This window comes from Grus americana, chromosome 15 (assembly GCF_028858705.1).
Source record: "Grus americana isolate bGruAme1 chromosome 15, bGruAme1.mat, whole genome shotgun sequence".
Taxonomy (NCBI): Eukaryota; Metazoa; Chordata; class Aves; order Gruiformes; family Gruidae; genus Grus; species Grus americana.
This window is the reverse complement of record NC_072866.1, coordinates 16,052,076-16,066,458: the sequence shown is the minus strand read 5'-3', so window position 1 is coordinate 16,066,458 and position 14,383 is coordinate 16,052,076. Positions and strand designations below refer to the sequence as shown.

The 14,383-nt window shown below is 35.9% G+C and overlaps 1 protein-coding gene across 1 annotated transcript in view; it reads right to left on the bottom strand.

Annotated features, from left to right (window-relative positions):
• Nucleotides 1–14,383, bottom strand: part of DNAH3 (dynein axonemal heavy chain 3) — a 63,984-nt gene that overhangs the window by 39,545 nt on the left and 10,056 nt on the right. Inside the window, exons 7-21 of the mRNA XM_054842854.1 lie at nt 13,813–14,002; nt 11,882–12,077; nt 10,791–10,910; nt 9,892–10,087; nt 8,479–8,658; nt 7,972–8,108; nt 7,708–7,813; nt 6,945–7,123; nt 5,507–5,691; nt 4,078–4,201; nt 3,368–3,521; nt 1,538–1,682; nt 1,045–1,256; nt 628–719; nt 77–191 (exon numbers count right to left, since the gene is read on the bottom strand). Of these exons, the coding sequence (XP_054698829.1) occupies nt 77–191; nt 628–719; nt 1,045–1,256; nt 1,538–1,682; nt 3,368–3,521; nt 4,078–4,201; nt 5,507–5,691; nt 6,945–7,123; nt 7,708–7,813; nt 7,972–8,108; nt 8,479–8,658; nt 9,892–10,087; nt 10,791–10,910; nt 11,882–12,077; nt 13,813–14,002 (2,331 nt within the window). The remainder of the gene's footprint in view (nt 1–76; nt 192–627; nt 720–1,044; nt 1,257–1,537; nt 1,683–3,367; nt 3,522–4,077; nt 4,202–5,506; nt 5,692–6,944; nt 7,124–7,707; nt 7,814–7,971; nt 8,109–8,478; nt 8,659–9,891; nt 10,088–10,790; nt 10,911–11,881; nt 12,078–13,812; nt 14,003–14,383) is intronic.

Below are 14,383 nucleotides of genomic sequence, written 5' to 3'. Positions count from 1 at the left end.
TCAAGTATTTCTCAATTGGTATTCATAATCGAAGTAATTCTTTTCAACTACATATAGTGATTCGGTGCTTACTCACAGTATCCCTGTATTTCACCAGACTGAACTGCATGTTGACCCACTCTGATTTCATTTTCTCCATTGATTTCTCTAAGGAATACTCCTTACTTGCAGCTGCTCCAATAGGTTCCAGCCTAAATTGAAATGAAATATATCTTTGAAATGTTTTTGCAACATAGCTGAAGAGTAAAAATAAGCAGTTGTAGGTAGAGTTGCATATCAGACTATCTTTTACATGGATTTGTTAATAATATCATAGACTCTTATTTCAGGAAATATTTTTGCAATTTCAGGCTCACCAAGCTAGAGATATTACTGTTAATTTGGAGATAAATACAGACAGAAAATTCTGAACGTGCAAATTAAATGGTTTAGGAATATGACTCTGGTTTTTGGTGCCTTTGTGCCACAAGAACAACTGACAGTTCCATCCGTAGCTTGATAAAATACAGCTGATTTTACAGCAGGGTCTAACAGCACACAAAAAACCCCAAACAAACTAATATTTGGTATCTGATATATGAAATACAGTGACTGTCTAAAAAGAAGAGAATAGAGTAAGCTTCTTACTGATCAATATATTTTGAGAGTCCAAATTCCAATATGTTTTTAAGAGTAGTACTTTCATCAGGTCTGATCTCACATCCTACAATTTCACTAATCTGAAAATAAAGTAAGAAAAAAACTCTATTATCAAGATGCATGTTTGTAACAGACTTTTCAAACAGCAAGAAATAAATGCTAAAGAAGTATTAATGCAACCCCCTAATTTACTTTTCCACCATAAATTATTAATTCAAAGAAGCTCCTGCCTGTACCATTACAGATTTCAAAACTGGATCTATCATCTGACAGGATAAAGGACCTTCTTACTGTGAAATACAGAACCACTACTGCATTTCACAGTATTGAATATATGGAGTAATATCTTGAACTGTCAGTTTCTGAGGTAGAATACTCTCACAGTTAAAACAGAGTTTAAAGTACCTGCTCCCAATGTCTCTCCTTCATTCCACGACTGCAGGCAACTGACAGGATGGGAAGATGCTGTTTAAATTTATCAAGCTTGTATTTCATAGTTTCTGCTAAGCGTCTAGGCCCAGCCAAATCTGGAAAACTCTTACAGAGCTTGTACATAGTCCTCCACATATTTCCAATTTCTTCAGTAATTTCATCAACATTCAACTTCTGGAGAGATCCTGAATACGACAGTATAAAAAAAGCCCAGCAGGCACATCAGCACAAGGAGATTGCCAGGGTGGTTTATTTACAGGCATTTATAATCATTCCTCTTTAACTGGAAATCAATTGTGTTACAAAAGATTATCTTAATGCAAAATCCAAGTCAACAACTGTATTTCACACTGCTTAACAGCATTTATTTCTTCAAAATTATTTTCTCACAACTAATCAACCCTTTCAGCTTCTACTTAACTAACTGAAAATGACACATTTCATCAAACAAACACCAAAGCCTCACCATTCATCCATTCCTCAGATTTGGTATGGAAATTATACGCTGTTATCCAAAGTTGCTCAAAGGGTTGTTTGTTTGCAATTATAGTTTGCAGTAGAGGAAATTGACTCTTCTCTCGCTCAAGTAACTCCTCTTCTTTATTAATAGCCTTTTAGGAGAAAGAAAAAATAACCTTATTTCCAACAAAAATTCCTACTGTTGTTTAAACTTCTAAATAGGTAATATTGAACAGAATTTTTTCACGTGTCATAAAGCCTGCCAGATTTACAGATTTAGGCCTTTGGATTTTAGATAAATAAGGTAACTGTGTTCTTGAAAACTCCCCTAGTTATTTGTTGGTATCTCTTACTACTCAAATAATTTTAAAAATCTCTGTCTATTTTAGAAACAGATAATGCACCATGGCATTCAGTGAAGCCAAGGTTCACAAGTTACCAACGCACTTTGAAACCTGGAAGTAAGCTCCTCAATCACAAAGGCTTATAGGAATTGGCTTTAATTGTGATTATTTTTTTCTGTTACAGAAACATCTGGGAGCTCCACACAAAACAGATATTAACTGCTGTGCTTATTCATGGTAAGATATTGTCTTTGTCCAAAAGACCTTACAGTATATATCAATGTGCAAAGATTTAGATTTAAAAAAAAAAAAAAAGTATTGCCTTCTTCATGTTACAGGTAGGGAGGTGAAGCACAGAGAAATGCTGTCTGAAATGTAGACACTGAATTCAGATTGAGTCCCAGGTCTGTGCTTTTACAAAGCCAACAAACCTTTCATAAAACTTTTAATCACTCGATGTGAGATGCAAGCAGAGAAACTTAAACATCCATATTCCAAGATAGTTTTTAACTTCATGTATTCACTAAGCTGACTGACATGTCATTTAAATTGTGTGGATACACCCCTCATTGTGATCATGTATTAAGAAACTTAATTACTTATTCTGATCTACCTATAACAACATATCATTGCTGTTAACACACTAATCAAATATACTAGATGCCTTTAAATCAGATTAAGAGTGTTGATATGTAGGACTAGCAATTTATCTAAATCCTAAACTCATTTAATTGGTTCAATTTTCTCTTTTGAGTGGGACTTAATTAAAATCTTGATTCTTAAGACTCCATATATGCAGAAATCTCATTGTCTCTCTGTGATTTAGAAGATTAATTAAGCCTCACAATGCCTGTGAGATCTCTCAAAGGTAACCATTCTCATTTCCCAGCAGAGGCACAGCTAAGATAAACTATTTAACCTAGAACCACACAGTACACTGGATGGAGACCCCTGAACAGAATCTAGGAATCTTGGTCTTCAGCTTCCTTCTAGCATCTGAAACTTCCCTTTCTGTGATATAACACATATTTAAGGCCTATAGGCAACTTCTGGAAATGATACAAAAGGTTGAAAAACATTTGGTTTTAATTAGAGGACAGGCAGAGGACTGAAAACCCAGCTCCAGTAGCACAAACCACTGTTCAGGGAAAATGCCACCTCCCTAACATTCTGCTCCTGCCAACTCTGCCAGAAGAATTCTGGTTTTTGTGGATAGCACCCTGCTACTATTGACTGCTTGGAAACACTGAAATTCAGTATTTGAATTTTAAAAACTCCCTAAACTTTTTTTCCTCAAAAAATATGCTGTTCAACTCAGCAGTCATAATGCATACCAGGACAAGAAGGTATTTGCCACATGTTTGTGAATTTGGAAATTTTAAAGCCATCTTGACAATATATGGCCAGAATCCTGAAAAAAACAGGACAGGAACCAAACTTTTGCTCATCCAGCACACTGCAACCCACTCCATACTTGACTAATAAATACTAACCTCAAATTCTCTTAGCGCATTATCTAGATTCTTATTTAACTCTTTAAATTTCTCAGCGTTGTTCTTCATTTCTTCTATGGTCATGACATCCCGCTTTTTGTAGCTTTCTACTTCTCTATTATAACCTTCAAGAGTTTCCTCAAACTGAGAACACCTGAGATAAAGACAGCTAAGTTAATATGATGTTCTGTTTCATTCCTTTTCATGTTTCAGTTGTTTTATTAATTATAACAAGCACTGTCAAATTAAATTTGATATACTAGTGTAAAGTAAACATAGATGCCAGTGAAAATCCATTAATCAATTATATCAATACTGTGCAGTTCACAGTAGTAGAACACAAAGTTCATTTTCAAACCTCCCAATGGATTTAGTTCACTTACATTTGCTACCTTTACTATGTGGAGGAAATAAAGAGTGAAAACAATGAAACAAAATTACGTGTAATGCTGTACTAAACAGTATAACAAATATTCCAGCAACATCCTTCATTCCTCTTTTCAGGCCTATTTAAGCATAGGAATATCCTAATCCACCCTCATCAACAGTGTTTTTCTGAAATCTCCATAATACTGTAAACCACATTTCCTCCTTACCTTCTCAGCTCCCTTCCAAATTTTCCTTCTCTGACATCATATCCCTTTTACTGATAATGAGATTTTTCTTTTCTTTAAAAATACCCAGTGAAAGAAAATGTCTTAACACTATACCTTTCAAGCAAAACCATCTCTACATGATTCCTCCTGTTGCTCAACTGATCTCTACTGTTTTCAAAGATTATCTCAATCTGATCAGGCCAATGGAAAACTGTGCTATTCAGGTTTATGTCATCATCTAAAATAAAAAAAATATATAGTTACATTTAAGAAATTACCATTTGACCAATGATCTAATAAAATGGCTGTTGTGAAGAGTAAGCAAAATAGCTACAACTACATTTAGGAATAAGCTGTCTGAGAAGCTACGTATTTCAAGCTGCTGGCTGAATTATCTTCCCTGCAAAGAGAATTGTTCCCTAAGACAAGTTCGATTGATAGCAAAACTCTAAAATCAAGTTAAGAATGTGAAATTCTCTGAGTCAGACTGTAGCTGGACAGAGAAAATTAGTAAGAACACCAGAACACCAATTCCCTTCAACTGCATACAGACTACTCATAACTAAATATATATAATAAAAGTAAACTCTAAACCATCTTTAGTCCACAATGTGTAAATGCTGAATTATTCACAAAAGTTAGAGCATAACAACCACAATGAGAAGACATCTCCATCTTCATATTTGTCTATTTGTTCAGTGCACTTAGCTCATTATAACTAACTGTAGGACGCATGCTTATAAACACAGCTACAAAGAATATGTAATTATGAAATACTGTGCATGCAAACACTTCAGTCCAAAATGTAAGAGAAAAATCTCCTGGCTTCCATAGGCATCCTAATTTTTATCAGAAATAAATTCAAATAAACATAGTATATCCTAGTTATTTCTATCACTGTCTGATCAGAGTGTGATCTGCTTCAGGAGAAAGGATCATCCTGGCACTACAATGGGTATGCATTCATATAACTGCTCTTTGGTTTTATGTATGGCAAGTAACATACAGCATCTCTGAATGGCACATTTTTGCTTTGAATAGAAGTGCAAACTAAAAGCAACTTCTACGGATGTTTCTTCCAACTGGGAGAACAGCCTTTATATTAACCAAGAACAGCAAACCATCACAGCAAAACAACAAAAGGCCTTCACTGATCTAATACTTGACTGCAGAGATGCAAGTTCTCACGCTTCCTAAAAGCTGTCCTAGAGCTTTTTAGACACAGCTTTTCAGATGGTTTTTCACTGAAGGCTTTTTATTGAATAATGCAGAGGTCTAACACCAGATTACACGACATTAATCGGATGATGCCTAAGACATTCTCTAAAACACAGAAAAAAGCAGTCTGTGCTGTGTGCCATTTCTCTAACTATTCCTTCCTGCATCGGTACATTTTGGCTTCTACTAAATTCTTTTTTATTTCCTTTCTGTCTCTTTTGGAGCTTTCCATTAGCATTCTAGAAGATGCAACATTTATGCATGCAGAGCCCAAAATCTAAGTATTTTCATATGGAGACTTTTGTATTCTGTAATTGAGACATACAAGAAAGATCAGCATACTCCATGAGGAATTCCAGTCTGTGCGCTGCTTCAGTGACCTCCTGTCTCAGTTTAAAAACAGTAACTTCACTGGATTTCTTTAAGTATGCATCAAATTCCACTAGCTCTTCAGTGTTCAGAGGCACGTCACTCAGTCTGCCTGCAATTAAGTTATATTCATTGCAAATTCTACAACAAAAAGAAAACACTGGGATCATAAGTGAAGACAGATGCAAGATCTTGTTAATGAAGTTTGTCTTTTAAACAAGAATATTAAACTTCTCCATAAATTAGGTATTCAGATTGAATACACACAGCAAATAGGCATTTATAAAGGATGCCATTTTATATTGTCCTACTATGTTGACAAGAATTGGTATATGATAGAATGATTGCTAAGTTGGTTCCAAATTACCATTAACAGCATATTAACAGTTTCCTTCCTATAGGTTTAGAATTTCCTTTTCAAGACCTAATCTGCTGCAGAAAGAAATGTTTGAATGCAGTAAGCAAGAGCACACTTAATCATCCCACATCAATAAAATCAAGTGTGTGGTATGAAACAAAGTTATAAAGAGAAAAATTATTAAACAATCAAGTTTATTTTATATTGTATGTGGGAACAGAAAATACAGACAAGAAAAACATCCTGCTATTTTCCTTCTTCCCAGCAATACATTTTCTTGTTCCAGAATCTAGTTCAGTACTGCAAACATCTATACAGACGCAGGCATGCAAACAGCAGCCGCACACAAAGGGAAGGTTCATTTAACCCAACTCAAGCCTGCCAGATGTCAGGTGTTTGGCACAAGCTCATTGTCTAGATCCCCTCCACAGTAAGTGGAGGCAGAGAGGCCCCTCTAGACTGTGGTTCATCTCCACCTGGAGATGCTTTTTAGATAAGTGGGTTGAATCATTTCTTTACAGTGATTGTCTCTCTCCATTCACTGTGGAAGTATTCTTTAATTGCAAGGGTGGTGACGTTTTTTGTTGGGGATTTTTGGTGTTTGCAGGGAGTGGGGTGTTTTTAATCCACAGAACCAGGATTATCCCATTACATTGGAGTCAAATTATATTTTCAAGGTCTTTGTGGGTTTGGTGCTTTTTTGGTGGGTTTTTTTTTTCTTTAAACTTGCCAATATATGAAATCAGGACACCAGCAGAGGAAGCAAGGACCTCAACCCAAATCCTAGAAGGTCAGTAAAGGAGTAAAGAACAATGGCATATTTCCAGTCTAATCTCTATGTACAGCCTAGACAGACTACATTAGATATTTATTTACAAGTATTTCTGTTCCTGATAATTTAAAATATGCACTTTGGTGTCCTTGCACGTCTGGTCAGCATTAGAACACCCAGCAGATGAATAAAGTTATCCCATCCACAGATATACAGCATCAGTCCATACAGACAGCAAGAACAATGCATGCTAATATCATGTACCTTTTATTTAACTCTCTGTTTTCCATCACTTCAAATTCAATCAATCTATCTTTAAGATTTTGGGTCCGATTGCAGAGTTCCTCATTCAGCTGCACAGCATCCAGACAGAACATGGCCAGAGGGACAGTGACATGCATGGAAGCGATCTCTCTTTTCAGTTGTGTTAAGCTCTCAATCTTCTACAAATGGAAAATAATACATCTGTTATTTTTCCTTAAAGTCCACAGATGAAAAATGCTAAACAACAACTGATCAGTTCCCATCCAGCAAATGGATAATATATTTCAAATAGAAGAAGGAACAACTATTTTTTAATCTTTCCAGAGCTCGTCTTCTATCCACAGATTCCAGGGCTAAAAGCTTTGCACAGTAATATGCCATATTAAGGAACACCACAAGTTGCCTGAGAAGTATTTAGCCTGAGGCTAACTCAGGAATGTAGAGGGAAAAGTAGACAGGGCTGACTAAGGACAAGACAGTCAAAAGGCCAGCATGATGCAGATTCACCAAATACTCTGGGCAGCCTCCCAGACTTCTACTAGAACCCAACAAAATCCATAGAAGGCGGCTGTAAAGAAAGCTCCTTCTAGATTTGCACAGCAGCCCTACAGTAAGGGGCTACGTAAATTGAGATGACCTCCCTAGTATTCCCAAGGGAAAAACAAGTAATTTGAATGGGAGTTCTTTAGGCAATATATTAGGAAGTCAAGTGTGACGTGTGAGCTGCTGTGTGAACAAGCAGCAGTTGCCAGTTACATATTACCTCTGTTAAAGCTTCTAAAGAATGACTTTCTTTCAAGAAATCCGTGACATCTTGCTGTGCATTGTTGTTCAAAAGATTGCTGTACTTCCTGTACACGTTTAAATACCTTAAACACAGAAGATCACAAAAACAAACCTAAGATTCCAATGTGCAGATTCTCTTTAATAAGAAACAAATCAACTCAAACTATTTGTTTGAGTCAAATGGATAGTGTTATGAATCTGAGGGTTTGGATGGGCAACGGTGTTAACAGCCAAAACTTACTTCTGTGGACCAAGTATGTTGCTCTCAAAGATCTTTTCGAGTTTGTTCACATACTCTGAAAACAATGATTCATCTGGTTTGACTGTACTGAGAGTGAGATCATCTCTCTTTAATTCTGGAAACAGAAATCTTTCTACCTAAAGGGAACCATTGTAAATACTGTAATAAGACACACAATAGAGGAAATAAAGCATTCTATTACCCATTTACCCACCACTTTAAAAAAAAAAAGTGTTATTTGGTAAAAACACCGCAATGTGAAAAGGCTCTGATTCATAATTAACATTTGGTTCCACACATAGTTTGCTTGCAAAAACTATATGAAAATCTGAAAAAGAACAATTCTTATGCTATCTTCTATAATCACAAAAGTTCACACAGTTCGTGATACACATCCCTCACCTTTATCTTCCATTTGTCAGTTTTCTGCCCCATTCATAGCTCTTTATATCATAGGCAGTTTTTATTCATATTGCATTTTGTATGCAGCTATAACTTATGCGGTACCTTTGGAAGTTCCTCAGCACTGTGCAGGATCTCCCTGAAGCAATGACTGATTAAATCCCAACATTCTTTCAAAGGTGGCTCAAAGACAATACTGGGTTCTTCCACACTGAGTTTGACTGTTAGTACCTGAGGTACAAAGAACTGCATTTCTTGGTACGGTTCTGTAAAATCACTTCCATCCTTGGGGAAAAGAATGAAAATTGTACATGCCAAAGAAACCAGCTATAACTATGATAATTTTTAAAAGGTTCAAACTCCCCAAAATCTCTTAACTACACAGCAGCAATGGGATCTTTGTCCCTGATTTGTACTGAAAACACTGATGCCCCAGTACACAACATTTTAAGGTGCCACCTCCTAAATGAATCTGTACAAGTTGGAATTAGGAAACTGGATTTAAGCCTAATTGCCTTGATTTTCCCTTAAGTAACAGAAGTAAAGCACTAATTACCGTACAAATAAAAAAAATACCCAAAATGCCTATCAGAAATAAAATCTAAAATCAAATACAAGATCCTGGTTTTTTAATTGCCTTGTATGGTTAGTAAGAACTGCCCTACCTCCAAATTGCCTTTACAGTAATAGAGTCCTAATCCATGACTAGACTCCTAATTGTAGATGCCATAATGATTTTAAAAAACCACAACACCAACACACAAAAACAAACAAACAAACAAGCCAAAACGCAAACCAACCAACAAGACAAACCTAAGAAAACCTCCAACCATCAGCAACACCATCATCACCCAAATGTAAGGCTAAGCCTAAATTTGACAGCATATTGTATTGTGATCCTCTGGCTGCAATGCAGTATTTAACCTGCCACATTTATTCTGTTTAAATGTTTCACTTTGTCTTATCATTTAAAGAACTCATTTCCACTAAGAGGCAATTTTATCGTAGCCAAAACAGTGGTAAAAACTCTCATGGTGTAATGCTTATTATAATTATGTGCATTACTTGAAATAATACAGGGCACTTATTTGGTAGAGACAGGGACACCGCATACATAAATTACCTCTGCAAAGGATTACATGCATGACTATGCACACTTTTAACTTCAAAGGGGATTATTCACAAAAACACATTTAAGTGTTTTGTCTGGTTTAAAGCCGAGAAATATAGAACAAAAAATAAATTAAAAAAATACAGACTGACTCAAGACAGAGTTGAAAACTCCTTTAAACTGCTAGTTGTAACCCTAGGCCCGCAAATGATTATTGAAGTGAGCAGCTCTTGACCATGCAAACAAAATTCCACTAAGTATGCACAACTCTTGAAGGATCCAGATTTTTTTTTATGGAGGCAAGAGCTATCTGGAATATTTTAGCCCTCAAAGAGCATAACATTTTATGGCTATATGAATTGTTATCTGAAAACTACAGATACGGAAAAATACTTCACAGCATATACCTTGTGGATCATAAAAAATGCAAAAAGATCTTCTAAGGAATTAACAACCATCTCACGTAATTGTAACGACATTAGAGTTGCCACCGAATGAAAATAGCTTTCAACTCGCTGAGAAGAATCAGAGTCACTTTCAGGAGCAAAATGAAGCCATTTCTTTTTTTGATCAAGGAAAATGGATGCACAAGTTGGGATCCACCTACAATGAAATAATATGGAGAAAAAGTTTTCAAAAGCTTATTCATCTTACTTTGCTCCTTGCAATGAAATTTAAGCTCAGAAGTTACCCAAAGAATGAGCAAAATTCAAAGGGCTAGCAGAGAATTGTTAACTAGATGGCAAACAAAACTAAACCTACGGGGACTTAAGAGGAAACCTGAGTTTTTCAGCTCAGGCTTCTTTTTACAATAGGCCCCTACTATTAGTTTAAATTAATATTAATAGATAAAATACTAATGACAATATCACATTATTAGCATTAAATAGGAAACTTGAGTCTGGAAGAGATCTCAGGTGGCAGAATGCAGTCACCTAATATCATGGGCTATTACCTCCTATAATCTCTTTCTTAAATTGATCAATTTCCATAATTAAAAGTTAGGTTCTCTGTCACCATTTTTATAGATTTAGACTCCAATCCTCTCATGGTTAGAAAGCTTCTCATTTCCAGTCTACACTTATTCATAGCCAGTTTATTCCCATTTGCAAGCACTCCTGCGGTTTCTATAGGTCTTTCAGCATCCAGATGTTTACACCTTTCCACTATTTTCCCCTTTGTTTTGGCAGCTTTGTGGTTGGAACTAGTGCCATCTCAGTCCAAGATCTGTTTTAAAAAGGGAGCTTCAGGTAAATCAGACCCTCAGATACTCTATTTATCTACTGTTAGTACAGTTGGCACTGACTTGTTCTGAAGAATATTGTGGGCTTCCACACAGTGCCTTCGAACGACCTCCTCAAATTCCGTAGGCAACAGTGGCAACTGCTGCATTTCTTCAGTGCGAACAAACCTTAGATGACTATACCTATGGAAGTAAAAGAAATAATAGTAGATATTTTATGGAATTCTGTTTAAAAAAAAAATAAATACAGTCAGGAAGGTCTCACATATTTATAAACACCAATATTATAATTTCATTGATGCGTATCACTTCATTGCTAAGCTGTCCAACAAGTGCACTTCTAAAGGGTTTTTTTGCTATTGGCAAGCATAAAAGGCTTCACAAATTTCATTTTGTACTTGTTACATTTAAAATTGTGTTAATTTTTTGCTAAAATGGTCAGAATAATTTCTTGTCCTCTTCCTAGATTCATTAATGTCTCCAGGCATTAAACAACATACAGAATGACACCTACTGCTGCTATTCCACATTAATAAGTACCTATCCTGGCTACCCTGTGGAGAAAAAAATAAAATTTCATCAGTATGGTACGTATCACAGTCTGTAACATACAAGAGCTTAAAGTCCTGCAAATGTTACTTAAATGCAAAAACAGTTCTCAGGATTACTATCATATTTAACTTTGTAAGAAAACATATCTCAATTTTCAAAAGTCCCCAGAACAACTTCCAACTACAGACATTTGAAAAAGACTCAATTTTAAGAGTTAATTTTGTTAATTTCAGGAATCAAGACGAGAATTCCAAATCACTATTTACTTGAGCATTGAACCTTAATTTAGGCATAACATCTTCTAACAAAGAGGATGATCTTTTCATAGCACAAAGTTATCCGTTCTTCACTGTGGACATGTAAAACATGTTCATGCTTGCATGCCGAGTCTGCAGTAAACAATCATTTTATGTTGAAATTCTTACAGGCTCAGGGACAAAAAAATCTTTAATAAACAGAACAGATTTTGCCACTTTCTCTCTGCTGGCTCCCCCAGGATCTCTGCAGCACGTGTAGAGAAGTCAGCAGATGCACTCTGTAACGAAGCCATACAACAAAAACATTCTCAATTTAATTAAGATCCTACGAACAAGACATCTTACTGAGAAAGCCAGAGCTGTTGCAAAGTGGGCATCAACGGATTCACTATGAATAGATTCCTTTCATTCCAGCTTTTCACTTCCTCACAGGAGCTGTGCCATGGGACTGGTGCACGGACAACTCTCTGGGGAAAAGGGCGTGGCGTACTTCCAATAAACAGTCTCTCTCTCTCAGCTGGATCCATCAAGATGTAATCAACTAGAATAAATCATATATATCATGGTGAGACTGCAGGTATAGTCAAAACCTATATATGAAAACAGAGTATCTCCACAGTTCAGGAAGTTGTAGAATTCTACACATTTAAAACTTATACACTGTCATATAGTTACTTGCATGTTTTTAGGATGAAATACAGCCCAATAATCAAATTAACAATTTGGCTATAAAATTATTTCAGAAAAAGAAAACAAGAATTGGTCCTGGTTCTAAAAAATGGGAGGCAGGAGAAACGGCTTTTCATTCTATCTTTCCTGTTGAAGCACATTTATTTCGTGCTTCACTTCCTCATCCATAAACCAGGGGTGGAAATATCTCCCTTTCAAGGATGATTTTTAGAAGGCTCCTTTAATGCTTGTGAAACACAGAAATCTTATGAATCACCTGTTGCATCTGGGAAGGACAGGACATTCAAAGGGCTGATCTATGATCGGCTACATGCCAAAACTCATGTGCTACCAGTTCCGACCAACGGCCCATTCCATATGAGATTAACAAAAGCTGGGAAGCAGACTCACTACCCCTTGTTGACATTAGCATTACCACAAAAAGGCAATGCAAACACTAAAATTGTGACATTGCTAGAAGGCAAATTAAAGGGTACTTAGAAAGATGTCAGAGACTACTGAAGGCAGAGTGAAAACTGTTCAATCTCTCCTTTTTATGCTGCCATGAATGACAGGCCACACCTACTTACTGGTCAACATATTTAAGAAAATTGAAAGGAATTATTTCACATGTGGAAAACCCAAGAGAACTGTGAAGACTACTGGAAAGCAAACTAAAAAATCTCCTATTCTACAAAACTGACCCTTTCACATTCACTTTCAGATGGGCATTACTGAATTTCAAGGATTATGCCATTCTTTTGTATTTATTTATATACAATGATCTTCTATTTGTTGAACATGAGCAGTGTAATCACGTATATTAATGTATCATCTAATTTTCCTTAATCCTGTAATGTCTTAAATGAAATTCTTTGAACTTGTGACATGATCCCAGTGTAACATCTGACTTCTCTGAGGCTATGAGACAGATAAATTTGGCTGTAAATGGATATCACTGACTTACTGCAGAATAACAAAAAAGATAGTCTGGGAAGTATCCATTAAAATAGCCTAGTTTACCCTCTCCCCACATCAGGATCAAATCTACTTAGACCGCTGCTGACAGATACTCATCTATCATGGACTTCAAAGCATCATTCATCAATGAATCAAAGCACATTCATCAATGAAGAATCTGCTGCAGTGCTTCACCATCTTTATAGCCACAATACCTTTCTAATTTCTTATCTGATTTCTTTTGCTACAAATTAAGATGATTACTCCTTGTCCACCACCATTTGATCAACCCTCTCTTTATACATCTGATGAGATGATGCAGAATTACACATTTTGAATGAGTCTTGGATTCAAATTAGGAATGGGAAATTGTCTAAGTAGGGACAAAACGGTTCTATGCACACACAGCTATCAAACTTGGAAATTACTGTATTTAAGTGATGGGATGTAGGGTTTAGTAAATAGATATTTGTTGAAACTGGAATGTTATGTAGCATGATCACAGATTATATTCTCTCACGTATCTACTGCAGTTCTACTGACCCCAAAGGAATTCTCCATGGGTGCTAAGAATAGAATGCAGACTTGCTTTTAAAGTGCAATAAATGTCTTCATACTCTGAATTGCCAAGAGATTTTGAGTCTTACCAATGGCTTTCATGAGGCTGATATGATAGTCTGCCTTAATCTCTTCTTTTAAACTTGCAAGAAAATTCTCCAGGTCTGGGTTAGCAAGAATGTGAGTTGGAATATGCTTTAAAATTACGTTCATCACTTCCTTATCCTGAGGTGCCAGCATGTCTTCCTGCACTCCGTTATATATGTAGTAACAGTACCGCTAAAAAATGTTAAAAAGATTATGCTTATTGTATGAATTTTCTGACAAATAATTACTATAAAATATTTTTAGCTTTTCTATCACTTGAACCTTTTCCACAATTGAAAGGTGTTTGAATATAATGGATTTTGGCTATCTATCTCTTAGTTCTTTTTAAAGCACTGCCGATGTCTGACGTTTTTACAATACTTCCATCTGTTTTGATGTAAGCAGACATGCCAATAGAACTGAGTACAGCATATTAAATTACTGATCTCTGAAGTACTAGCCAACAATTTGAGAGGTTAAGAATTTGGGAAGATACTTCTACTTGCAAACCCATTAGAACAAAAATCAGACTGAGTAACTAGAAACAGAACAAATGGAAAAGGAGTTGACAAT